The sequence below is a fragment of the Castor canadensis genome, chromosome 6 (assembly GCF_047511655.1).
Source record: "Castor canadensis chromosome 6, mCasCan1.hap1v2, whole genome shotgun sequence".
Classification (NCBI taxonomy): domain Eukaryota; kingdom Metazoa; phylum Chordata; class Mammalia; order Rodentia; family Castoridae; genus Castor; species Castor canadensis.
Genome location: NC_133391.1, coordinates 120,616,711 through 120,635,028, shown reverse-complemented (window position 1 = coordinate 120,635,028; position 18,318 = coordinate 120,616,711). Strand labels below are relative to the sequence as shown.

The window sequence follows — 18,318 nt, the reverse complement described above, 5'->3', positions numbered from 1 at the left end:
AGCCAGCCCCTGGGAAATAGTTCAAGAGACCCTATCTAGAAAATACCCAACACAAAAACGGGCTGACAGATTGGCTCAAGCAGTAAGAGCACCTGCCTAGCAAGTGTGAGACCCTGAGTTCAAACCTCAGCACTGCCAAAAAAAAATGTCATTTCCCTAAGAAGTCATACATACAGCAAAAAAGTTTACATGGTTGAGAACAATGAGGATGAAAGAAGGCAGGGGTGGAAGGTGAAGGTTAAGGGGATGCACATGGAAAGTAGGGAAGCCCCCCTATTGAAAACACCGGGCTGGGCTGGTAGAGTTGTTCAAGTGGTAGATGCCTGCCTAGCAAGCCTGGGGTCCTGAATTCAAATCCCAGTGCCAAAAAAAAAAAGGAAACACCAGGTTACTCAATCCAGATCATTCAACCACATGACTGTAAGCAGTCTCTTTTGGTATCTTCGTTTTCCTTCATAAAGACAAAAGCTACTCAAGTCTACAGGGTTTGGGAACAAGAGGAATAATGAGAACATGCATTGAAAGTTGAAAAGGGATAAATAAAGTTAAGCAATCATTACTACTCAAAGGTAGCTTCACCACTTGTCTCCTTTTTCTGTAAATCAGCATTCCAAGAGATCAATTAAATGTTAAATGTAAAAATAAGTTTAATACCCAAAAGAAGCCTGTTGATCATTCATTTGCCCCCAAAAAAGGTAGTGATCATTGTTTAGCATTCTTTCCAACTATTGTTTTGCATTATTACCAGTTTTGGGGCTTGTGTTTTCTACTTAGAATAATCTTTACATCTTTTAAAATATACTTATTGTTCCTTTAGCATAGTAACTGGTCAAACTTTAAACCTTTCTAATTTCAGTAGAAAATAATGAGACTATTAGATACTTCTTACCAAGCAATTCTGGTTTTACATTATTATGTGGAATGCAGAGATGTATGGTTTTACTAGTTAATGTGACCATTAACATTTGACATTTTTGAAAATTCAAGAATAAATGATAGCCTCCCATCTGTGTCACTCAGATACACAGCTCTGCTCTCTAGAAACAACCACTCTTGCCAGTTTTTAGTATATCCTTCCAGATATTTTATGCACATGCAGGCAAATACAGTTATGTATTATTTTTTACTTAGAAATTAGTCCATAGCTGAAATACACAGAAGCATCCTCATTCTTTTTTTTTGTAAATAATTGATGGCTTTTTTTAAGGCTGGTTCTAATCTTTAGCTATTCTGTACATCAATAGCCTTGTACCAAAATCACTTTGCATATGTGCAAATAAATATGTAAGCTAAATCCCTACAAGTGGAATTTCATAGTCAAAAGGTTTGGGACATTTATCAATTTGAAAAATATCAGTTTACCCTTTCACCAGCAATGTTAGATAACTTAAAATGTAAAGAGGCAAACATTTTTTTCCTTTTGAGACAGTCTCACTATGTACCCCAACTCTCCAATCCTTCTGCTTCAGGTCCATCCCCCCCACACACCACCAAGTGCTGGGATTACAGGCCTGGGTATCATGTCTGGCTTCATTTCATTTTTAGAAATGTGACTTTTCAGAATAAAAAGCTTCTAGTAGATAATGCATATGATTCAATTAAAATGGTAAATTTTGGATTTTTTTAAAACAAACTTTTTCCATGTCTTAATCCTTGTATCCATGGTTTTTGACACAGATGTTCCAACTATATATATTGTTTGCATATACAAACATACTATTGGGTTGTTTTTTTCTTTTCTGATATTTTTATTAATGTATATTTAATATATTGTAAAATACACAGTCCTTATTCAATTCAGTGAAGGACACAGAGCAACTGGAACTCACACACTGCTAAAGTTAACCATACCATCTACCTATGAGCCAGCAACTCCACTCCCAAGTATTTACCCCAGGTAAGTGAAAAAAAAACAAAAAACTTGTATAAGATTATACAGGGCTGCTGGATGCTAGTGGTTCACACTTTTTCCTAGCTACTTGAAAGGCTGAGATCTGGAGGACAGCAGTTTGAGGCCAGTCCAGGCAAATAGTTTACAAGATCCCATCTCCAAAGTCAGAGCAAAACAGACTGGAGGTGTGGCTCAAGTGGTAGAGTGCCTGCTTTGTAAGCACGAAGGCCCAAATTCAATCCCCAATCCCACCAAAAAAAATAAGAATATACAGGGGCAGGGGTGGTGGTGCCTCTAACATTGCTGCTGGGAGGGTTTAGTTCATTTTTCAGGAGGTGAAGGCAGTGGAAAAACATGAGATATCTTACCTGAAAATTGAACTAAAGCAAAAAGTGACAGAGCCCTTAATAGCCCTTAATAGAGCCCCAGTACACACAAAAGAAGTACATATTCACAATGAAACACTGGAAACCACCTAAAATGTCCAATAGGAGAAGGGATAAATTGTGATGTGTTCAAATACTTTTCAGAAAAATTTGACATGGGAGGCTAAGATCTGGAGGATCACAGGTCCAGGCCAAAGTTTTCAAGACCTCATCTCAATGGAAAAAAGCTGAGTGTGGTGGTGTGTCTCTGTCATCCCAGCAACTGCAGGAAACTTAATGTAGGAGGATCCTGGGTTAGCCCCAATTTCTATCCCTAGTACTATGAAATAAAATGACTGTTATGTACTATAAAGATGAATGTAGAAAGCATGTTTAGTGAAAGAAAGCAGACACGACAGTTCATGTCTGCTTTCCACTTGCATGGAACATAAAACTAGCATTGTGGCACATAGAACTAGCATTATGGAATTTGTATGTGTGGTGCTGGGCTTGAGCTTAGGGCCTTCACCTTAAGTCACTATGCCAGCCCTATTTTTGTGAAGGATTTTTTCAAGACAGGGTCTTGTGGAACTATTGGCCTGGGCTGGCTACGAACCATGATCTCCTGATCTCTGCCTTCTGAGTCGCTAGGATTACAGGGGGAGCCACCGGCATCTGGCGTATTATGCAATATTTATGGAAGGCCTTTATACCAGACAATGTACTAGGAGTCAGGGATAAAGTAATAAAGATTACCATGATGAAGCTTACGTTCTAGTGGAGAGGACAGACTAATACGTAGCAAGATGTCAGGTATGAGAAATGCTGTGAAGACCAGCAGTGAATATGGAACCCGTCCCATGTGCCAGGTGGACACTGTTCTCAGCAACAAGTAACTAGCCTCATTTTACTGATGAGGTCAATTAACTGTACAATTTTACTGTAAAAGGTCAATTAATTTGTCCAAATCGTACACCTAGTAAGTGGGCAAGCTAACTCCCTAAGCTTCCAAACCAGGCATTCTGGATTCAGAATGGACAGATTCAGTATAGCAGGATGCTGGGTCGGGATGCCAGGGTGCTGGAGAATGGCACAAGGCTTCAGAGCCCGATGGCATGAGGAGACAGAGGGCATCAAGTGCAAGGACATTAGCAGCAGGAGGTTCTTGGCATAATTAAAAAAAGAAAAAGTACTGGGATGTAGCTTAACAGTAGAGAGAGGCCTGTCTAGCATTCTCAAGGCCCTGGATTTCATCAACACCACGTAAAAACAGTGGGCAGAAGAGGAGAGGGTGGGGGAGGAGGGAGGTCAGTGAAGGCAAAACTAGGCACATCAGAAGCCTATGGGTGACTCTGAATAAGGAACTGATATGAACTAATGTGCAAAAGGGTTGGTGTAGAAGAGTGAGAATAGGATCTCGGGGACAGTTGGAAAGGCTTTTGGAAGTCCAGGTGGGAGAGGAAGATGACTAGGATTACAGAAGTGCACCACTCCCAGGGTTATGAAAAGAGGAGGTGGTCCATGGTGGGTATGCTTACTGAGCATGGTACTAAAACGTACCATTCCGAGGAGAAATGAGTCTGTAAGTAGTAAAACGTCTCCAGCTTGGCACTGTCAGCCAATGGGCATTTGGGGCTGGATGGTTCTCTGTGGACAGTGGGGGGGAGGTTGTGCACTGCATACTGGCTAGCAGCATCTCTAGTCTATCCAAAGAGGCCAGCACCATCCCAGTTATATTAACTTAAAGTGTTTCCAAACATTGCCAAATTACCCTTATGAGATGAAACGTTCCCCAGTTGAGAACACTTGATCAAAAGTTCAGCTGGTCTTGGTGGCACACACTTACAAACCCAGCACTTCGGAAGCCGTGGCAGGAGGATCTCCAGTTCAAAGCCAGCCTGGGCTATGTAGTGAGACCCTGTCTGAAAAACACAAAAATAAAACAAAAATGAAAAGAAAGGCAGAGGAGGAGACAGAAGTTCCACTGTGCAATGGTCAGGAAGGAGTCCAATTAGGTCTGGTAAAAGTCTGACATCTTAGGAGCAAAGTTCATGGTCTTTTCTCCATATCTTGGAGCACAAAACAGCAGCTCAATAGTTCCTAACTAAGCAAGGACTGCCATAGTGGAAAATAAACATGTAGGTTTTGTTTTCTGTTTGTTTATTTTGATGGTACTAGGGTTTGAACTGCTTCATGCTTTCAATGTAGGCACTCTACTACTGGTTATTTTGGAGGTGGGGGTCTCAAGTACTACTTGCCCAGACTGTCCTGGAACCTGTCGTCCCCATCTCAGCCTCCCAAGTAGCTAGGATTGCAGGCATGAGACATCAGCATCCTGGCTAGAAACCAAAGTCTTTACAGCCCCTGTTCATCGTCCTCCCTCCTCTCAAGACAAATAGGATGAACTCAGAAAGGGGAAGCAGGTTATCAGTTTTGAGCACGTCACTACCATTTTGACTTCTTTCAGGTGCCATTATTTTGTTCATCAGAATGAATTCAATCTCCTTTTAATATAGAATCACTTGACACATAGAACCTGACAGTGGCTGCGAAACTTGTTAACAGTAACCTGACAACAGCAGTTGTCAGCATCAACTTAACTAGTGTTTGCAGTGCTGCCTTAAGCAGCATCTTGTTTGGATAAGAGCAAGTCCTGCGAGTTCAGCAAAAAGATTCCAATCTACAGATTGCCTTTTCCCCACCTTGACTTTCATTGGCTTATTCTTGGATTTCCAAGGGTGCCTGACTCCTTTTTTTTTTTTTTTTTTTTTTTTAAATTTAAAATATCTTGGGCCAGGCGCCAGTGGCTGACTCCTGTAATTCTACCTACTCCGGAGGCAAAGATCAGGAAGGATGGAAGTTCAAAGCCAGCTCCAGGCAAACAATTCACAAGACTTATTTTGAAGAAACCCAACACAAAAAAGGGCTGGTGGAGTGACTCAAGTGGTAAGTGTGCCTTCGTAGCAAGCATGAGGCCCTGAGTTCAAACCCAGTGCCACCAAAAAAAAAAAAGTATCTTGGTGTTTGCTTAATAAAAGAACTGTTATACACATTTTCAGTTAATTAAACCTCAAAAAATGCTAAGGAAACCAAACTATTTTCATTTTCTCTTCTTTTATAAAATGGAGTAAGTATTTGTAGTTTACTGGAAATAGAAAGAAAACACAAGAAAACCCGAAGATGTTAAAGGCCATCTTAATTGTTTCATAATTTCAAGTATCGGGCCTGAATTTGGGGACAGAAATATGAAAAAGACAAATCAGAACAGAAATAAACATCAGAAAGCTTACCATAATCATTAAGAAGATTAATCTTTCCTGGAGTGAAGGATCCATTTTTGCTTTAAAAAAAACCAAACTGATCAAGAGAATGAGAAAAGAAGCAACTGACCAGTTGCAAAAAACATTTGATAAGATTGTTACCCAAATTATACAAAGAACTCAAAACTCAATAAGAAAAAAAGTTGAAAATTGGACAAAAGGGACAAAAAAAGTACCATCTATAATTCCAGCTCCCTGGGAGGCTAAGGCAGAAGGATCAAGGTCATCCTGGGCAACACAGCTAGAATCCATCTCAAAAAACTGGGGGCTGGTGGAGTAGCTCGAGTGGCTCAAGTGGCAGAGTGCCTGCCTAGCAAATTCATATGCCCTGAGTTCAAATTCCAGTACCAACAACAACAGCAAAAAAAAAAACTAAAGGAAGAAAAAAATTGGGCTAAGTACCTGAACAGATGTCTCACCAAAGATACACAGATAATAAATAAGCATATTAAAAGATTCTCAATCCTCTATGTCAATAGAGGACTGCAAATTAAAATGAGTTACTTGGGCTGGGGATGTAGCTGAGAGGCCCTGGGTTCCATGCCTAGCACTACAAAACAAATGAACAACAAAAATGACTTACCACTATACATTTATCTTAATGACTAAAATCAAAAACAAAAATTAAACCTGACAACACCAAATGCTGACAAGATGTGCACCAGGTACTCTTGTTCATGCTGATGGGAATAAAAAATGAAAAAGGCACTTTGGAAGACAGTTTAGCAGTTTCTTACAAAACTAAATACATATTTACGACTTAATTCAGCACTCTCCTTGGTATTTAGCCAAATGGGTTTAAAACTTGTGTCCATAAAAAAACCTGCACACAAATGTTAATAGTTGTCCAAACTGGGAAGTACCAAGATGTCCTTCAGATGGTGACTGGATAAACTGTGTCTATCCAGACAATGGAATATTACTCAGTGCTAAAAGTAAGTTAACTATCAAGCCATGTAAAGACATGGAGGAAACTTAAATAAATATTTAAGTGAGGAAGCCAGGTTGAAAAGACAATACAGTACATGATTCCAACTATATGACATGCTGGAAAAGGCAAAGCAATGAAAACACTAAAAAGATCATTGGGTTGCCGGGGGTTTAAAAGGAAAAATGAACACAGAAGGTGGAGCACAGGTTTGGGGGTCAGTGAAACTATTCTGTATAATGTAGATATGTCAAAACCCATAGAACATACAACGCCAAAAGTGAAATTTATGCCTGAAATCTCAGCACTCCAGTGATGGATGCAGAGGGACTAAGAGTGAGACTCTGCCTCAAAAAACTTAAAAAAAAAACCAAAAACCTAAATAAAAAAAAAAAAAAACTTTAATGTAAACTATGGACTTTGGGAGATAATGATGTATCAATTTATGTTCATTATTGTAAAAAAAATGTACCACTTTCTTGTGCTATGTTGGTAGGGTGGGAGGCTGTGACTGTGTTAGGTAAAACTATACTTTGTGTTCAATTATGCCATACTCTAAAGTCCTGGCACATAGTATTTGTTTACCGATACTGTTTTGTATGGTGATCATTTAGTAATACTAAGAATAAATTCATGTGTAAGAAAGAGAAAACAAAAGCTAATGTTTACTAAAGTTAATAAACCTGTGTTGTTTTGGGGATTTTTGTTAAGTAGATTTTTAAAAACTTATTTATTAGAGTAGTTTTAGGCTTACAGCATAATTGAGTATAAAGTAGAGAGTTCTTGTTACACTGGAGAGTAGATACGTGGAATAATGTTAATCTGCTTCACTATAATAACCATTTTAACATGTAATATATATCCCAATAACGAAAACCTCAGATATCCGCCCCAGAGAGGTGCTGCGATGATCACATGAAAAAAAGTACTATATCAGAGCAACTACTGTAGACTAAAAACTACTTTGTATGCTTCAGAAACAGGGGTAGCCTCACTGTCACTTTCCTTGACTAGCCCGGACAACACACCCTCCCAGTCCCAGCCTACAGCCTGAGGCCAGGCTGCCCGAGTGCGCAGGCGCGGAGCCAGCCCCCACGAGGGGAGGGCGGTGCTGTGGGGACGGCAGCCTCGCTCTGGCCCCGCCTCTTCGAACATCCCCGCGCGGTCGCCCTGGAAACGCATTCTGCGGGAACAGGCAGGGACCAATAGGAAGGAAGCGAGTGCCACGAACGAGCCAATAAGGGGGGAGCGGCGCGGGGTTTAAACTTGAGCCGGACCGGTTCCTCCCGGCGTGCTACGGAAGAACGGCTGTTGAGCTGTGTCGGGGTCAGTCAGTGGCGGGTCGGGGGCACTGGTGTTCTGCTTCTGCCCGCTGAGCTGCTGCCTAGGGAAGAGGAAGCCATGGCGCTCCGGGTCACCAGGGTGAGCCGCTGCGGGCCTGCTCGCCCTGTTTCGCCTGCGGGAGAGGGCCGCAGCAGCGATGGGGACGATAAGGGAGGAGAGGGACACCCAGAGAGCGCCGAAGGGGCTCCCGGCACGGTGGGGGAGGCTGGGGGACGGACGGAGGAAGGGGAGAGAGAGTTGGACACATCTCGGGTAAAGGTCGTGGAGGGAGGTGGAAGGTCGGCTTAAAAAGCCATGGACGGCCCCTGAATGAGCCCCCACCGACTGCATAATCACCTTCCCAGAGGTCTACAGTTGGAGGCCTCTTCGGCTTCCTTCCAAGTGTAAACTCACGGTGTTTTAGGGCTGCTGGGATTTGAGGAACTCCCTTTGTGAATGTAGAGGTTCTGGGAGGAAACTGACATGTCACGGGAGTAGAGGAAACCCTGGAACCCCTACTTGCTGCACGCTTCCCATACGAGAACCTCAATTGTGCGCCCCCTCCCCTCCCACAATTAACCCTTGACTAACTCGAGCTCACACCAGCTCTCACTGGTCTTGCTTCTTTCAGAACACGAAAATTAATGCTGAAAATAAGGTCAAGGTCAGCATGGCAGGCGCAAAGCGTGTGCCTGTGGCCACTGCTGCAGCCTCCAAACCCGGACTGAGACCAAGAACCGCTCTCGGAGACATTGGAAACAAAAACAGCGAACAGCTACAGGCCAGAGTGTCTCTGAAAAAGGTAACCACCTTCCTGACCAGCCTTCCTGGGAAGAGCCCACCTTCCAGCCCTGACTCTGGGTGGAGAAACATTGTTCTCTGTTTCATCTGCAGGAAGTAAAAACTTCAATAGCTGGCAAAATTATGGCTAAAAAGCTACCAAAACCTGTGGAAAAGGCCCCTGTGTGTGTGCCTGAACCAGAGCCGGAACCTGATTCTGAATCTGAACCTGAATCTGTTAAGGAAGAAAAACTTTCTCCTGAACCTATTTTGGTAAACTTAATCTTAGCATTTAAAGAGTGTTTCTTTTCCCTCATTTCAGTCTGATGCTTGAAGGGCTTCTGAATAAATAGAGTAATAGTGCTTAGCATAAGACAGGCCCTTTGCATGCATTAACTACCTAATCTTTACATATTCTTCCTGGAGATGGCTCTACTTTTCAGATAATGGTTAAGAGAAACTGTGGACACAAAAGGAATTCAAGCCCTGACTGTCTGTCTTGAGAACTTATGCTTTTTTTGTTTTGTTTTCTTAAGACATAGTCTCTTTGGCCAGGCCTTGAAGTCTCCATCTTGTTGAGATTGCAGGTCTGCACCACCACGCTCAGTGAATTTATGCTTTTAATTGCTTTCTTATATTACTTTTGGAAGTGATGTTAAATAATAGCTGCTGGATGGACTGGTGTTGTGGCTCAAGCAGTAGGACGCCTGCTTTGCAAGCTGGAAGCCCTGAGTTCAAACCCCCGCCTCCAAAAAAGTAGTTGCCTGATTTGAAGGGATTTTTTTTCCTGTTTTTTTTTTTTTGGGGGGGGGGGTTTCCTAAGTACAAGTCATCTCTGTCCAGAATTTATTAAATGAACACAGAATGTTTTCTTGAATCTTTTGTTCCTTAATGTGATCACTAAAAAAACCTATGTAGGAGTGAAGGAGAAAGAAAATATATAGCTCTTCAGAGGTCAGGTAAAAAGATCCCTCAAAACCAAGAACTTTTGACTAGAGTTGTAGTTTTCCTCAGAGGAAAACTAAGAACTTAACTATCAGATTTGTAAAACTAAATATGAACTGCATTCTGAAGTCTTTTTTCCCCCTATGCTGGGGATTACAAAGGACCTTGCACATACTAGGCAGTCTGCATCCCCACCCCTTGTTTTTGTTGTCTGTATGTGGTACTTTGGTTTGAACTCAGGGCCTCACACTTGTTAGGCAGGCACCTACCACCTGAATCACTCCACCAGCCCTATCCTTTTATTTATTTACTTTGATGGTTTGAACTTAGGGCCTCAGGATTGCCACCATTTAAGCCACTCTACCAGCCGCTTTTTGTGTTGGTTTTTTTCAAGATAGTGTCTCTCGAACCATTTGCCCAGACTGGCCTTGAATCTTGATCCTCCTGAGTGCTGGGATTAAAGTCCTTTACTGATTCTTGCCTTTATTTTCCTACTTACTAAGAATGCCTTCCCCACCCTCTATCTCATTTAGCCAATAGTCTTCATCCTTCTCAAAACAGCTCTATTATCAACTCCTGAAGCTTTCTCTAACTTCCCCCACCCCACCCCTGCTCCCAGAACCAGTCTCATTAGTTTACTTAGCCTGTACTAAAGTCAAAACCATGAAGTCAGTACCTAGCATAGAGTTTGACTTGGAAAAGGTGCTCAATAAATGTCTGAATAAGGGGAAAAGGGAGTGTGAATAGTTAAAGGTAATAGTCAGTCATGACAGAATTTGTAAGACACATTAATGTTTTGAAGTAGACTTGTCATTCATTTGGATTAACTTCACATGATGCTGATAAACGGCTTCATTACTACCAGTTTCCTGGGGAGGGCAGTCTAAAAGTTACTTGTCTCTGTTTTTTACCTGTTATGATTTAGGTTCTGCCTACTTTAAATTAGCTTAGTCTAAATTGGCATTTTACTTATTTTATTATTTCCTAAAAGGAAATTGAAGAAATCTGAAAAATAACTTTCCTTTAAGGAAACGAATCACATGTGTTTAGCAAAATAGTTGAGTTGGTACTAGTAATCTGACTTTCATTCCCAAAATATAGCATGTCCTCTTTGCTGTTGTTTCAAGAGATCTCTCTTTTTCAAGGTTGACACTCCCTCTCCAAGCCCAATGGAAACATCTGGATGTGCCCCTGCAGAAGAATACTTGTGTCAGGCTTTCTCTGATGTAATTCTTGCAGTGAATGATGTAGATGCAGAAGATGGAGCTGACCCAAACCTTTGTAGTGAATACGTAAAAGACATTTATGCTTACCTGAGACAACTCGAGGTCAGTATTGTTGTTAGTCTGCTTTTTTTTAAACTGCACCTAATTTTATTAAAGATATTAATCACTCTGGGGATGATCCACTTTCAATTGAAAGTGTACTCCTTTCCTGATAAGCTTGAGTTTGAAGCCAACCCATGCAAAATGTAGAGTGAGATCCTATCTTAAGAACAAAAGGAGCCAGGTGCCAGTGGCTCCTGCCTATAATCTTAGCTATCTAGGAGAATGGAAGTTCGAAGCCAGCCTGGGCAAATAGTTCTTAAGACCCTATCTTAAAAATACCTAATCCTAAAAAGGACTGGGGGAATGACTCAAGCAGCAGAGCACCTGCCTAGCAAGTGAGAGGCTCCTGAGTTCAAACCCCAGTACCACCAAAAAAAAAAAACAAAAGGCTGGGGCACAGCTTAAGTTTACTTGCCTAGCCCTGGGTTCAGTATCCAGGTTTATGTTTGTTTTGTTGTAGGTCTTGCTATGTGTGTAGCCAGGGCTGCCCTTGAACTTCTGCCCAGCCTTCCAGGTACTGGGATTATGGTGTGCTTGTCCCACACCTGGCTTATTAAAGGTATCTTGTCAGCAGTTTACAATAAATTCAAGCACATCATGGGCAGCATTTCTTAGCAAAATGTACTTCAAATTCTCTTTTATGAAACCCTAAAAAGTTAAAATGTGACTAAATAAATCAATGAGGTCTACTTGCCACTCTGAATAGGAAAGTTCAAAGTTCTAAAGGAAAGACCACAGATTGAATGTGGACCTAGATCACAGTTGGGAGTGGGTAATCCCCAAATTCCCTGGACTTAAAAATAATAACTGGGCAGGAAGTAGACAGTGATGGAGAAGATGCTGAAAGACATTTTGTGTCATTGTGCCTGATGTGCACATGGTAGTCGGGGGAAATTGTTATTTGTGCCCAAAAGCAGCATACTCTTGATTTTCTTCAACTTTTTCTATCACAAAGCTCAGGTTCTGGTTTTATCATCTTCAGTGAAAAAAATCTGAGATGTTATCTTTATTTGGGAGGAAAGTGGGCAGGTGGTGTGAGCCAGCAGTAGTCATGGTACACTGATCATCATCTGACAGTATAAAAAACCTGTCACACTGTGTTTACTTAATTCCTCAGTGATGAAGCGGCTTATAGCGAACTAAAAGTTTATAAATTCTAAGTGCCCCAGAGCTATTCTGTGATAACTAACTGGTATTTCTGGACATAAATGTCACGTGGAGTCACATGGTACTCTAATGCTAATTGACATTTTCTTTTGCAGGAAGAGCAATCAGTCAGACCAAAATACCTTCTGGGGCGGGAAGTCACTGGAAACATGAGAGCCATCCTAATTGACTGGCTAGTACAGGTTCAAATGAAATTCAGGTTGTTACAGGAGACCATGTACATGACTGTTTCCATTATTGATCGGTTCATGCAGGTAAGCATGATTCAGTAATTGATTCATTCCAGGGTCATAGCTGAGTCATAGGAAACTGACTTTTTCAACTAAAATTTGTCTTGGGAGATAAAGTGCCATTGATTGAGATTTCTGCTGTGGAAGTATTTCTCCAATGTCTCCTTTGCAGCTGTGTCTCCTTTTCAAGTACATATTATTCACCTTGTTGAAATTCCTATTGCAGAATAATTGTGTGCCCAAGAAGATGCTGCAGCTTGTTGGTGTCACTGCCATGTTTATTGCAAGCAAATATGAAGAAATGTACCCTCCAGAAATTGGTGACTTTGCTTTTGTGACTAATAATACTTACACTAAGCACCAAATCAGACAGATGGAAATGAAGATTTTAAGAGTTTTAAACTTTGGTCTGGGACGCCCTCTACCCCTGCACTTTCTTCGTAGAGCATCTAAAATTGGCGAGGTACGGATTTCTTGAGAAACCTTTGTTTGGTACAATCAGGCTACATATTAATGTGATTATAGGCCTTCCATACAAAATTGCATTGGAGAGTTCGCAAAGATTTGTAGTTACAGAGAGGGGCATTCAGGATCTTGCCAATGTAAAATTCTCTGAAAAGCTCAGTGACATGTGGGTTTCGTTCCAGGTTGATGTTGAGCAGCACACTTTAGCCAAGTACCTGATGGAACTAACTATGTTGGACTATGATATGGTACACTTTCCTCCTTCGCAAATTGCAGCGGGAGCTTTTTGCTTAGCACTAAAAATTCTTGATAATGGCGAATGGGTAAGCTGTCTTCCACAAAACTGCCAGGTTTTTTTTTTTTTTTTGTTTTTTTTTTTTTACTGTAAATGCCGTATGAATATAGAACCTGTCATTAAAGACAATTGACAGGTTGCTAAATTTGTAATCCACTGAGGCTGTCATCTTAAAATGGACTCATTTCTTTATCTAACTTAATCTTTATATACCCCTTTAAGAAAGGCAGAGCAGTTACTACCCCTTAAAGATGCAGAAAGTATAAGGTAACATACTAGAAGTTCGTTCCTATTCATTAATTAAACAAACATTTCTCCTATGTGCCAGGCACTACCCTAGCTCTGAGAGTATAGCTATGAATAAAAAAGCCATCATCAAGCAACCTGGGAGTTCAACCTTGGATTAGACAAGCCAGCAACTACTATAATGTAATTAGATTTGAATACAGGTTCCTATAGAAGCAATAGAGTATCTAGGGGAAGAGAAATCTTAAGTTATCCTATATATCAATTATAATTTGTCATACAGTAACTATCCCCCTCCTCATTTTTGAATAATTAGAAAGTCTGTGAAAACCACTGAGCATTTGTAACACCATTTTGTTGTTGTTTTTCTTAGACACCAACTCTGCAGCATTACCTGTTGTACACTGAGGAATCCCTTCTTCCTGTTATGCAGCACCTGGCTAAGAATGTAGTCATGGTGAATAGTGGGCTTACGAAGCACATGGTGAGTCAAATTAGGGACACTGTAAGATGCTGAAAGAATTGAAAGTCACTCAGTCTTCAAATGCATACTTATTTATAAGGAGTTGATGTTGGTTTTCTTGGTTTGCTTTTGAGTCTTTTTTTTTTTGAGACAAGGTCTTCCTGTGTTGCTCACAGACCCAGAAATCCTAGGCTTAAGCAATCCTTCTACTTGGTTTGGATGTTGGGGGAGAGGGGTTGTTATTTGATTTGGTGCTGGTGCTTGAACCCAGGACTTCCTTACCACTGAGTCCTCAGCCCCAAGAGTTGATATTTTAAATGAGTATCTACGCCATTGGATCTTTTTTTGTCTCGTTTTGTTTTTGTGGTGTTACTGGAGTTTGAACTCAGGACCTTGAACTTAGCTAGACAGGCATGCTATCACTTAAACCACTTCCACCAGTCCTATTTTTGTTTTTGTTTTTTGTTGAGACAGAGTCTCATTATATAGCCCAGCCTAGTCTTGAACTCACTATATAGCCTAGGCTGGCTGCAAACTCTCAATCCTCCTGAATGCTGGGATTACAGGCAAGGACCACCAAGACCAGTACACTCTTTGATCTTGTGATGGTTTTTGTTTTGTTTTGTTTTTGTTCTTTAATTACTGTGCTTTTTCTATTCCAGACTATCAAGAACAAGTATGCTACATCGAAGCATGCTAAGATCAGCATTCTGCCACAGCTGAATTCTGCACTAGTTCAAGATTTGGCTAAGGCTGTGGCAAAGGTGTAACTTGTAAATTTGAGATGGAGTACTATATCTACAAATAAAATTGGCACCATGTGCCACCTGTACATAATATAATATGTTTACTTGATTTTTAATAAAGGTTGTGGCCCTTCTACTTTTCATAACTTAACTCATTTGAATGTGGTTACTTCCTATTCTAGGGTAACTTAAAAGTTATCTTAAAAGGATGATAGGGAGTATTTTTTAAATAACTGCTTTCAGTTTACCAGGGGATCCAACTAATGTATATAATTGTGGATTTTATGTTTATATACTTGGTTCTTGTTTTATGTACCTCAATTTTACTTTTAATATGGTGAAGATATATGTACTTCATGTAAGCCAAGTCATCTTGGAGAATTTTCTGCTTAGTTTATTTTAAAGCAAAGTCTACCACCTTGTTCCTAGTTCCCTGTTTTCTGTTTCTTCAGATGCTTCCTGCCCTACTTGTAAGTTATTTACTTGAACCGCCTCTTGAGCTGTCACCTTTAGTATCTTTAAACTTTTTCACCGAAAAACCCTCTTTTCATTTTATGTATTCGTTTTTGCTCATTGGTTGGGAAAATAAAGCAGGATGCTCAAAACAAGTTCTTTTAATTTACCTCTCCTCTTCTTAATTTCATCTACTTGAATTTCCCAGAGAAAACATGTTACGTGATCAGATAGCAGAACCAGATGACTTTCTCAGTGTCAAAAAGGTACAAAAGTGCATTTTTTTCCCTCTGCTAATTGTTAGAATTGGAGGTGATCTGTCTTGAATCTTTGTGAATCCAACTGGCAAAAAATTGTCTCATTTTTGCTTTAATTTATACTTAATGTGAAGTTGAATAAATTGGCCTCATCACTGTCAAAGGCTTTCCCAATTATTTGTCCATTGATAGTTTGTTGTCTTTGTAGCTCAGGCTCACCTTGAACTGAGATCTTACTGCCTCAGTCTCCTAGGAACTGGTATTATACTGTCTTTTGCCATACAAAAATTTAAGATTTCATATTACCAAATTATTTTTTCTATAGGCTTCTAGATTCTCATTCTTGACTCCATTCCCCCAAATACGAACATTTTCTAAAATCCTGTCTTTTTCTCATGTAAGCCTATCCTTAAGTAACTTTTTGTATAAGGTAGGATTCTTCCAGATGAACACTCATTTACACCTCTATCATGATTAAAAGTCTTCTAACTTGAGACATCTTAGATGCCTATCCTGATCCATTTGTTTTTCCTATGACGATATGATAATCTTCTAAGTTTTACCAGTTTCTGGTTAGATGTGGCTTGCAACTTACTCAAATATTTGGGGGCATTATCATACTTTTCCACGTGAAATTTAAAGTCCTATCTAATTAGTGCTAAGTTCAGTTTTGCATCTACCCTGATCTGCTTCCTAAGTAGCTAGGATTACAGGCGTGGGTCACTGGTGCCTGGCATATCTTTTTTTTTCCAAAGCCCATTTCAAAGTGTGGTTTGGATGTCAAGATAATTTTGCCTTAAAGTATTTACTGTGTGTGTTCTAAGAACTAAAGTAATTTTTCTGAAAAAACCTCAATCTTATCACAAATAATATACAGAACATGTGGTTCCAAAAAATATCTTGGGGCTTTATCTTTGGTCAAGGTTCATTTATTTTTCCACAAAGAACAACTGCCCTACTTTTTGTTTTTCAGGGCATAGACATGTCTGGGCCAGTTGTCTTGTAGGAGGTCCCTCCTGACTTCTTGTCTGATGGTTTTATGGTTAGGTTCTGGTTATCAATTTTGGCAACAGTATAGGTGATGTGTACAACCTGTACCAAACTTCATGTAGATTGTTGAGCTACTGATGGTACCAAGCTCAGTCATCTGGTTAGGGTCCAGCAGGCACAATTGCTATAAAGGTGCTAGTCTTTTTAGTTTTAGCATCTATTAATACTTTCCTGGTTCATTTATCTCACTGAATGGCATGCTGGTAGTTCTCTAATTCTATCATCCCATTTATGTTATTGGACTTTCTAAAGACTAGTTCCCTACTCAAAACCACTCTTGTTTTACTGTGGACTCAGTGTGTGGGTTTTGGGGTTTTTTTGCAGTAAGGTTTACACCTTGAGTCATTCCTCAATCCCTATGTTTGTGAAGGGTTTTTTTGAACTATTTGCCCAGGCTGGCTTCAAGTAATCCTCCTGATCAGAGTAGCTAGGATTACAGATACCAGCCAGATATGGCACCTGGCTCACTATTAAGTGCCATGATCCATTATGCACATGATTCTCAAAATGCCATTCTGAATCTGACAGTAGCAATTTTACCTGGGAACTTGTTAGGAATGCAAATTAGAATATTAAATACCCCCAGCCCTCCCTATAATTCTGATGCATTGTTAGGTTGGAGAATCACTGAATTGTTTTTGTACCAAATCCACCTGACAGACAACTGTTTACTGTGATGAGATTGAGTTGAAATACTGGAAGGCAGCCACAACACATGGTTAAAATGAAAAAAGAACAATGGGATTTTTCTTTATAAAAAGGAAATTAGCTACACAGGTGGCTCATGCCTGTAATCCTAGCTACTCAGGAGGCAGTGATCAGAAGGATTGCAGTTCCAAGCCAGCCTGGGCAAATAGTTCAAGACCCTATCACAAAAAAACCCTTCACAAAAAAGGGCTGGTGTATCCTTATCTCAACCAGCAAAACCCCTTGTTCCTTCCTATTATTGCTTATACTCTCTCTACAACAAAATTAGAGATAAGGGCAAAATAGTTTCTGCTGGGTATTGAGGGGGGGGGGAGCGGGAGGGGGTGGGGGCAGGGGGGAGAAATGAACCAAGCCTTGTATGCACATATGAATAATAAAAGAAAAATGAAAAAAAAAAGCAAAAAAGGGCTGGTGAAATGGCTCATGGTGTAGGCCCTGAGTTCAAGCCCCAGTACCAACAACATCAAAAGCCAAAAATATCCCATGTAGTGTTCTTATTTTATTTTATATCCTACTTTGCCTTTTGAATTTTAACTTTTCACAGGAGCTGTATGATAACAAAGAGGAAAAGCACTGTGATCAGCTGAGGAGAAACTAGCTGTGAAGGAATTCTCGGCCCAATTGTGCAAAGACAGCCAAGTTACTCTGCTTGTGTGACAAAGACAGTGGCCTTACAATGAATCAGGCATTGTTATGTCCAGGCATTTTGTGCAGCACCCTAAATCCCTCTTCCTGTCGAGTCACAAAGCCGACCCTTGGGGGCATCCTATCTTCAGTGGTGCGAATCTTAGGGACAGCTGGACCAAGTACCAGCGCAAGCTGCCACGGTGCCAGGCTGCAGTTCAGAGGCCTGCACTGATTCTGGATCGCCCTAAACTTGAGCCACTGGTTTCTCCGCTAACAAAGGGGTACAGGTAGATTCCCATCAAAAAAGAATGAGGGTTGTGGCTCAGTGGTAGAGCTCTGGCCTAGCATGAGCGAGGCCCTGAGTTCGATTCTCCAGCACTACAAGAGTAAATAGTCTTCTGCACAACCCCACAATGTTTGTCTTCCCCGGCCCCGGGCACACCCACCTTCCACGGCCGCTGAACCGAAGGAAATAACAGCTGTCCCATTGTCCCGCGATCCAGCACTGAAGCCGCATGACTCCCCTTCAGATTACAAGCTAAAATTCGTCGATGTTTTTGTGCGGCTGGGGATCCACCCCAGGCTCTTGTTCTTATTGAGCTGCTTCCCCCGCCCGTTTCTTAGAACTTGTTCCGAGTGATGCAGATCTGTTTTTCCCAGCCGAGAGCAGAGGCGCCTCAGAGCAGAAGCCACCGCAACCGGAGACGGGGGCGGAAAGGCGTGGCCCTGGA

General features: G+C 40.9%; 1 protein-coding gene and 1 long non-coding RNA gene across 2 annotated transcripts in view; one reads left to right on the top strand and one right to left on the bottom strand.

The window, feature by feature from the left end:
- LOC141424190 (uncharacterized) overlaps positions 1-18,313 on the bottom strand; it is a 401,269-nt gene extending 382,956 nt beyond the window's left edge. Inside the window, exons 1-2 of the long non-coding RNA XR_012449157.1 lie at positions 18,034-18,313; positions 4,028-4,178 (exon numbers count right to left, since the gene is read on the bottom strand). This is a non-coding gene — a long non-coding RNA (uncharacterized lncRNA). The remainder of the gene's footprint in view (positions 1-4,027; positions 4,179-18,033) is intronic.
- Positions 7,767-15,375, top strand: Ccnb1 (cyclin B1). The gene is made up of 9 exons (XM_074077355.1): positions 7,767-7,926; positions 8,459-8,629; positions 8,722-8,880; positions 10,698-10,880; positions 12,143-12,301; positions 12,504-12,740; positions 12,925-13,065; positions 13,657-13,767; positions 14,409-15,375. The coding sequence occupies exons 1-9, from the start codon at positions 7,906-7,908 to the stop codon at positions 14,514-14,516; spliced, it is 1,290 nt and encodes a 429-aa protein (XP_073933456.1). The 5' UTR covers positions 7,767-7,905; the 3' UTR covers positions 14,517-15,375.
- Positions 18,314-18,318: the final 5 nt, after the last annotated feature.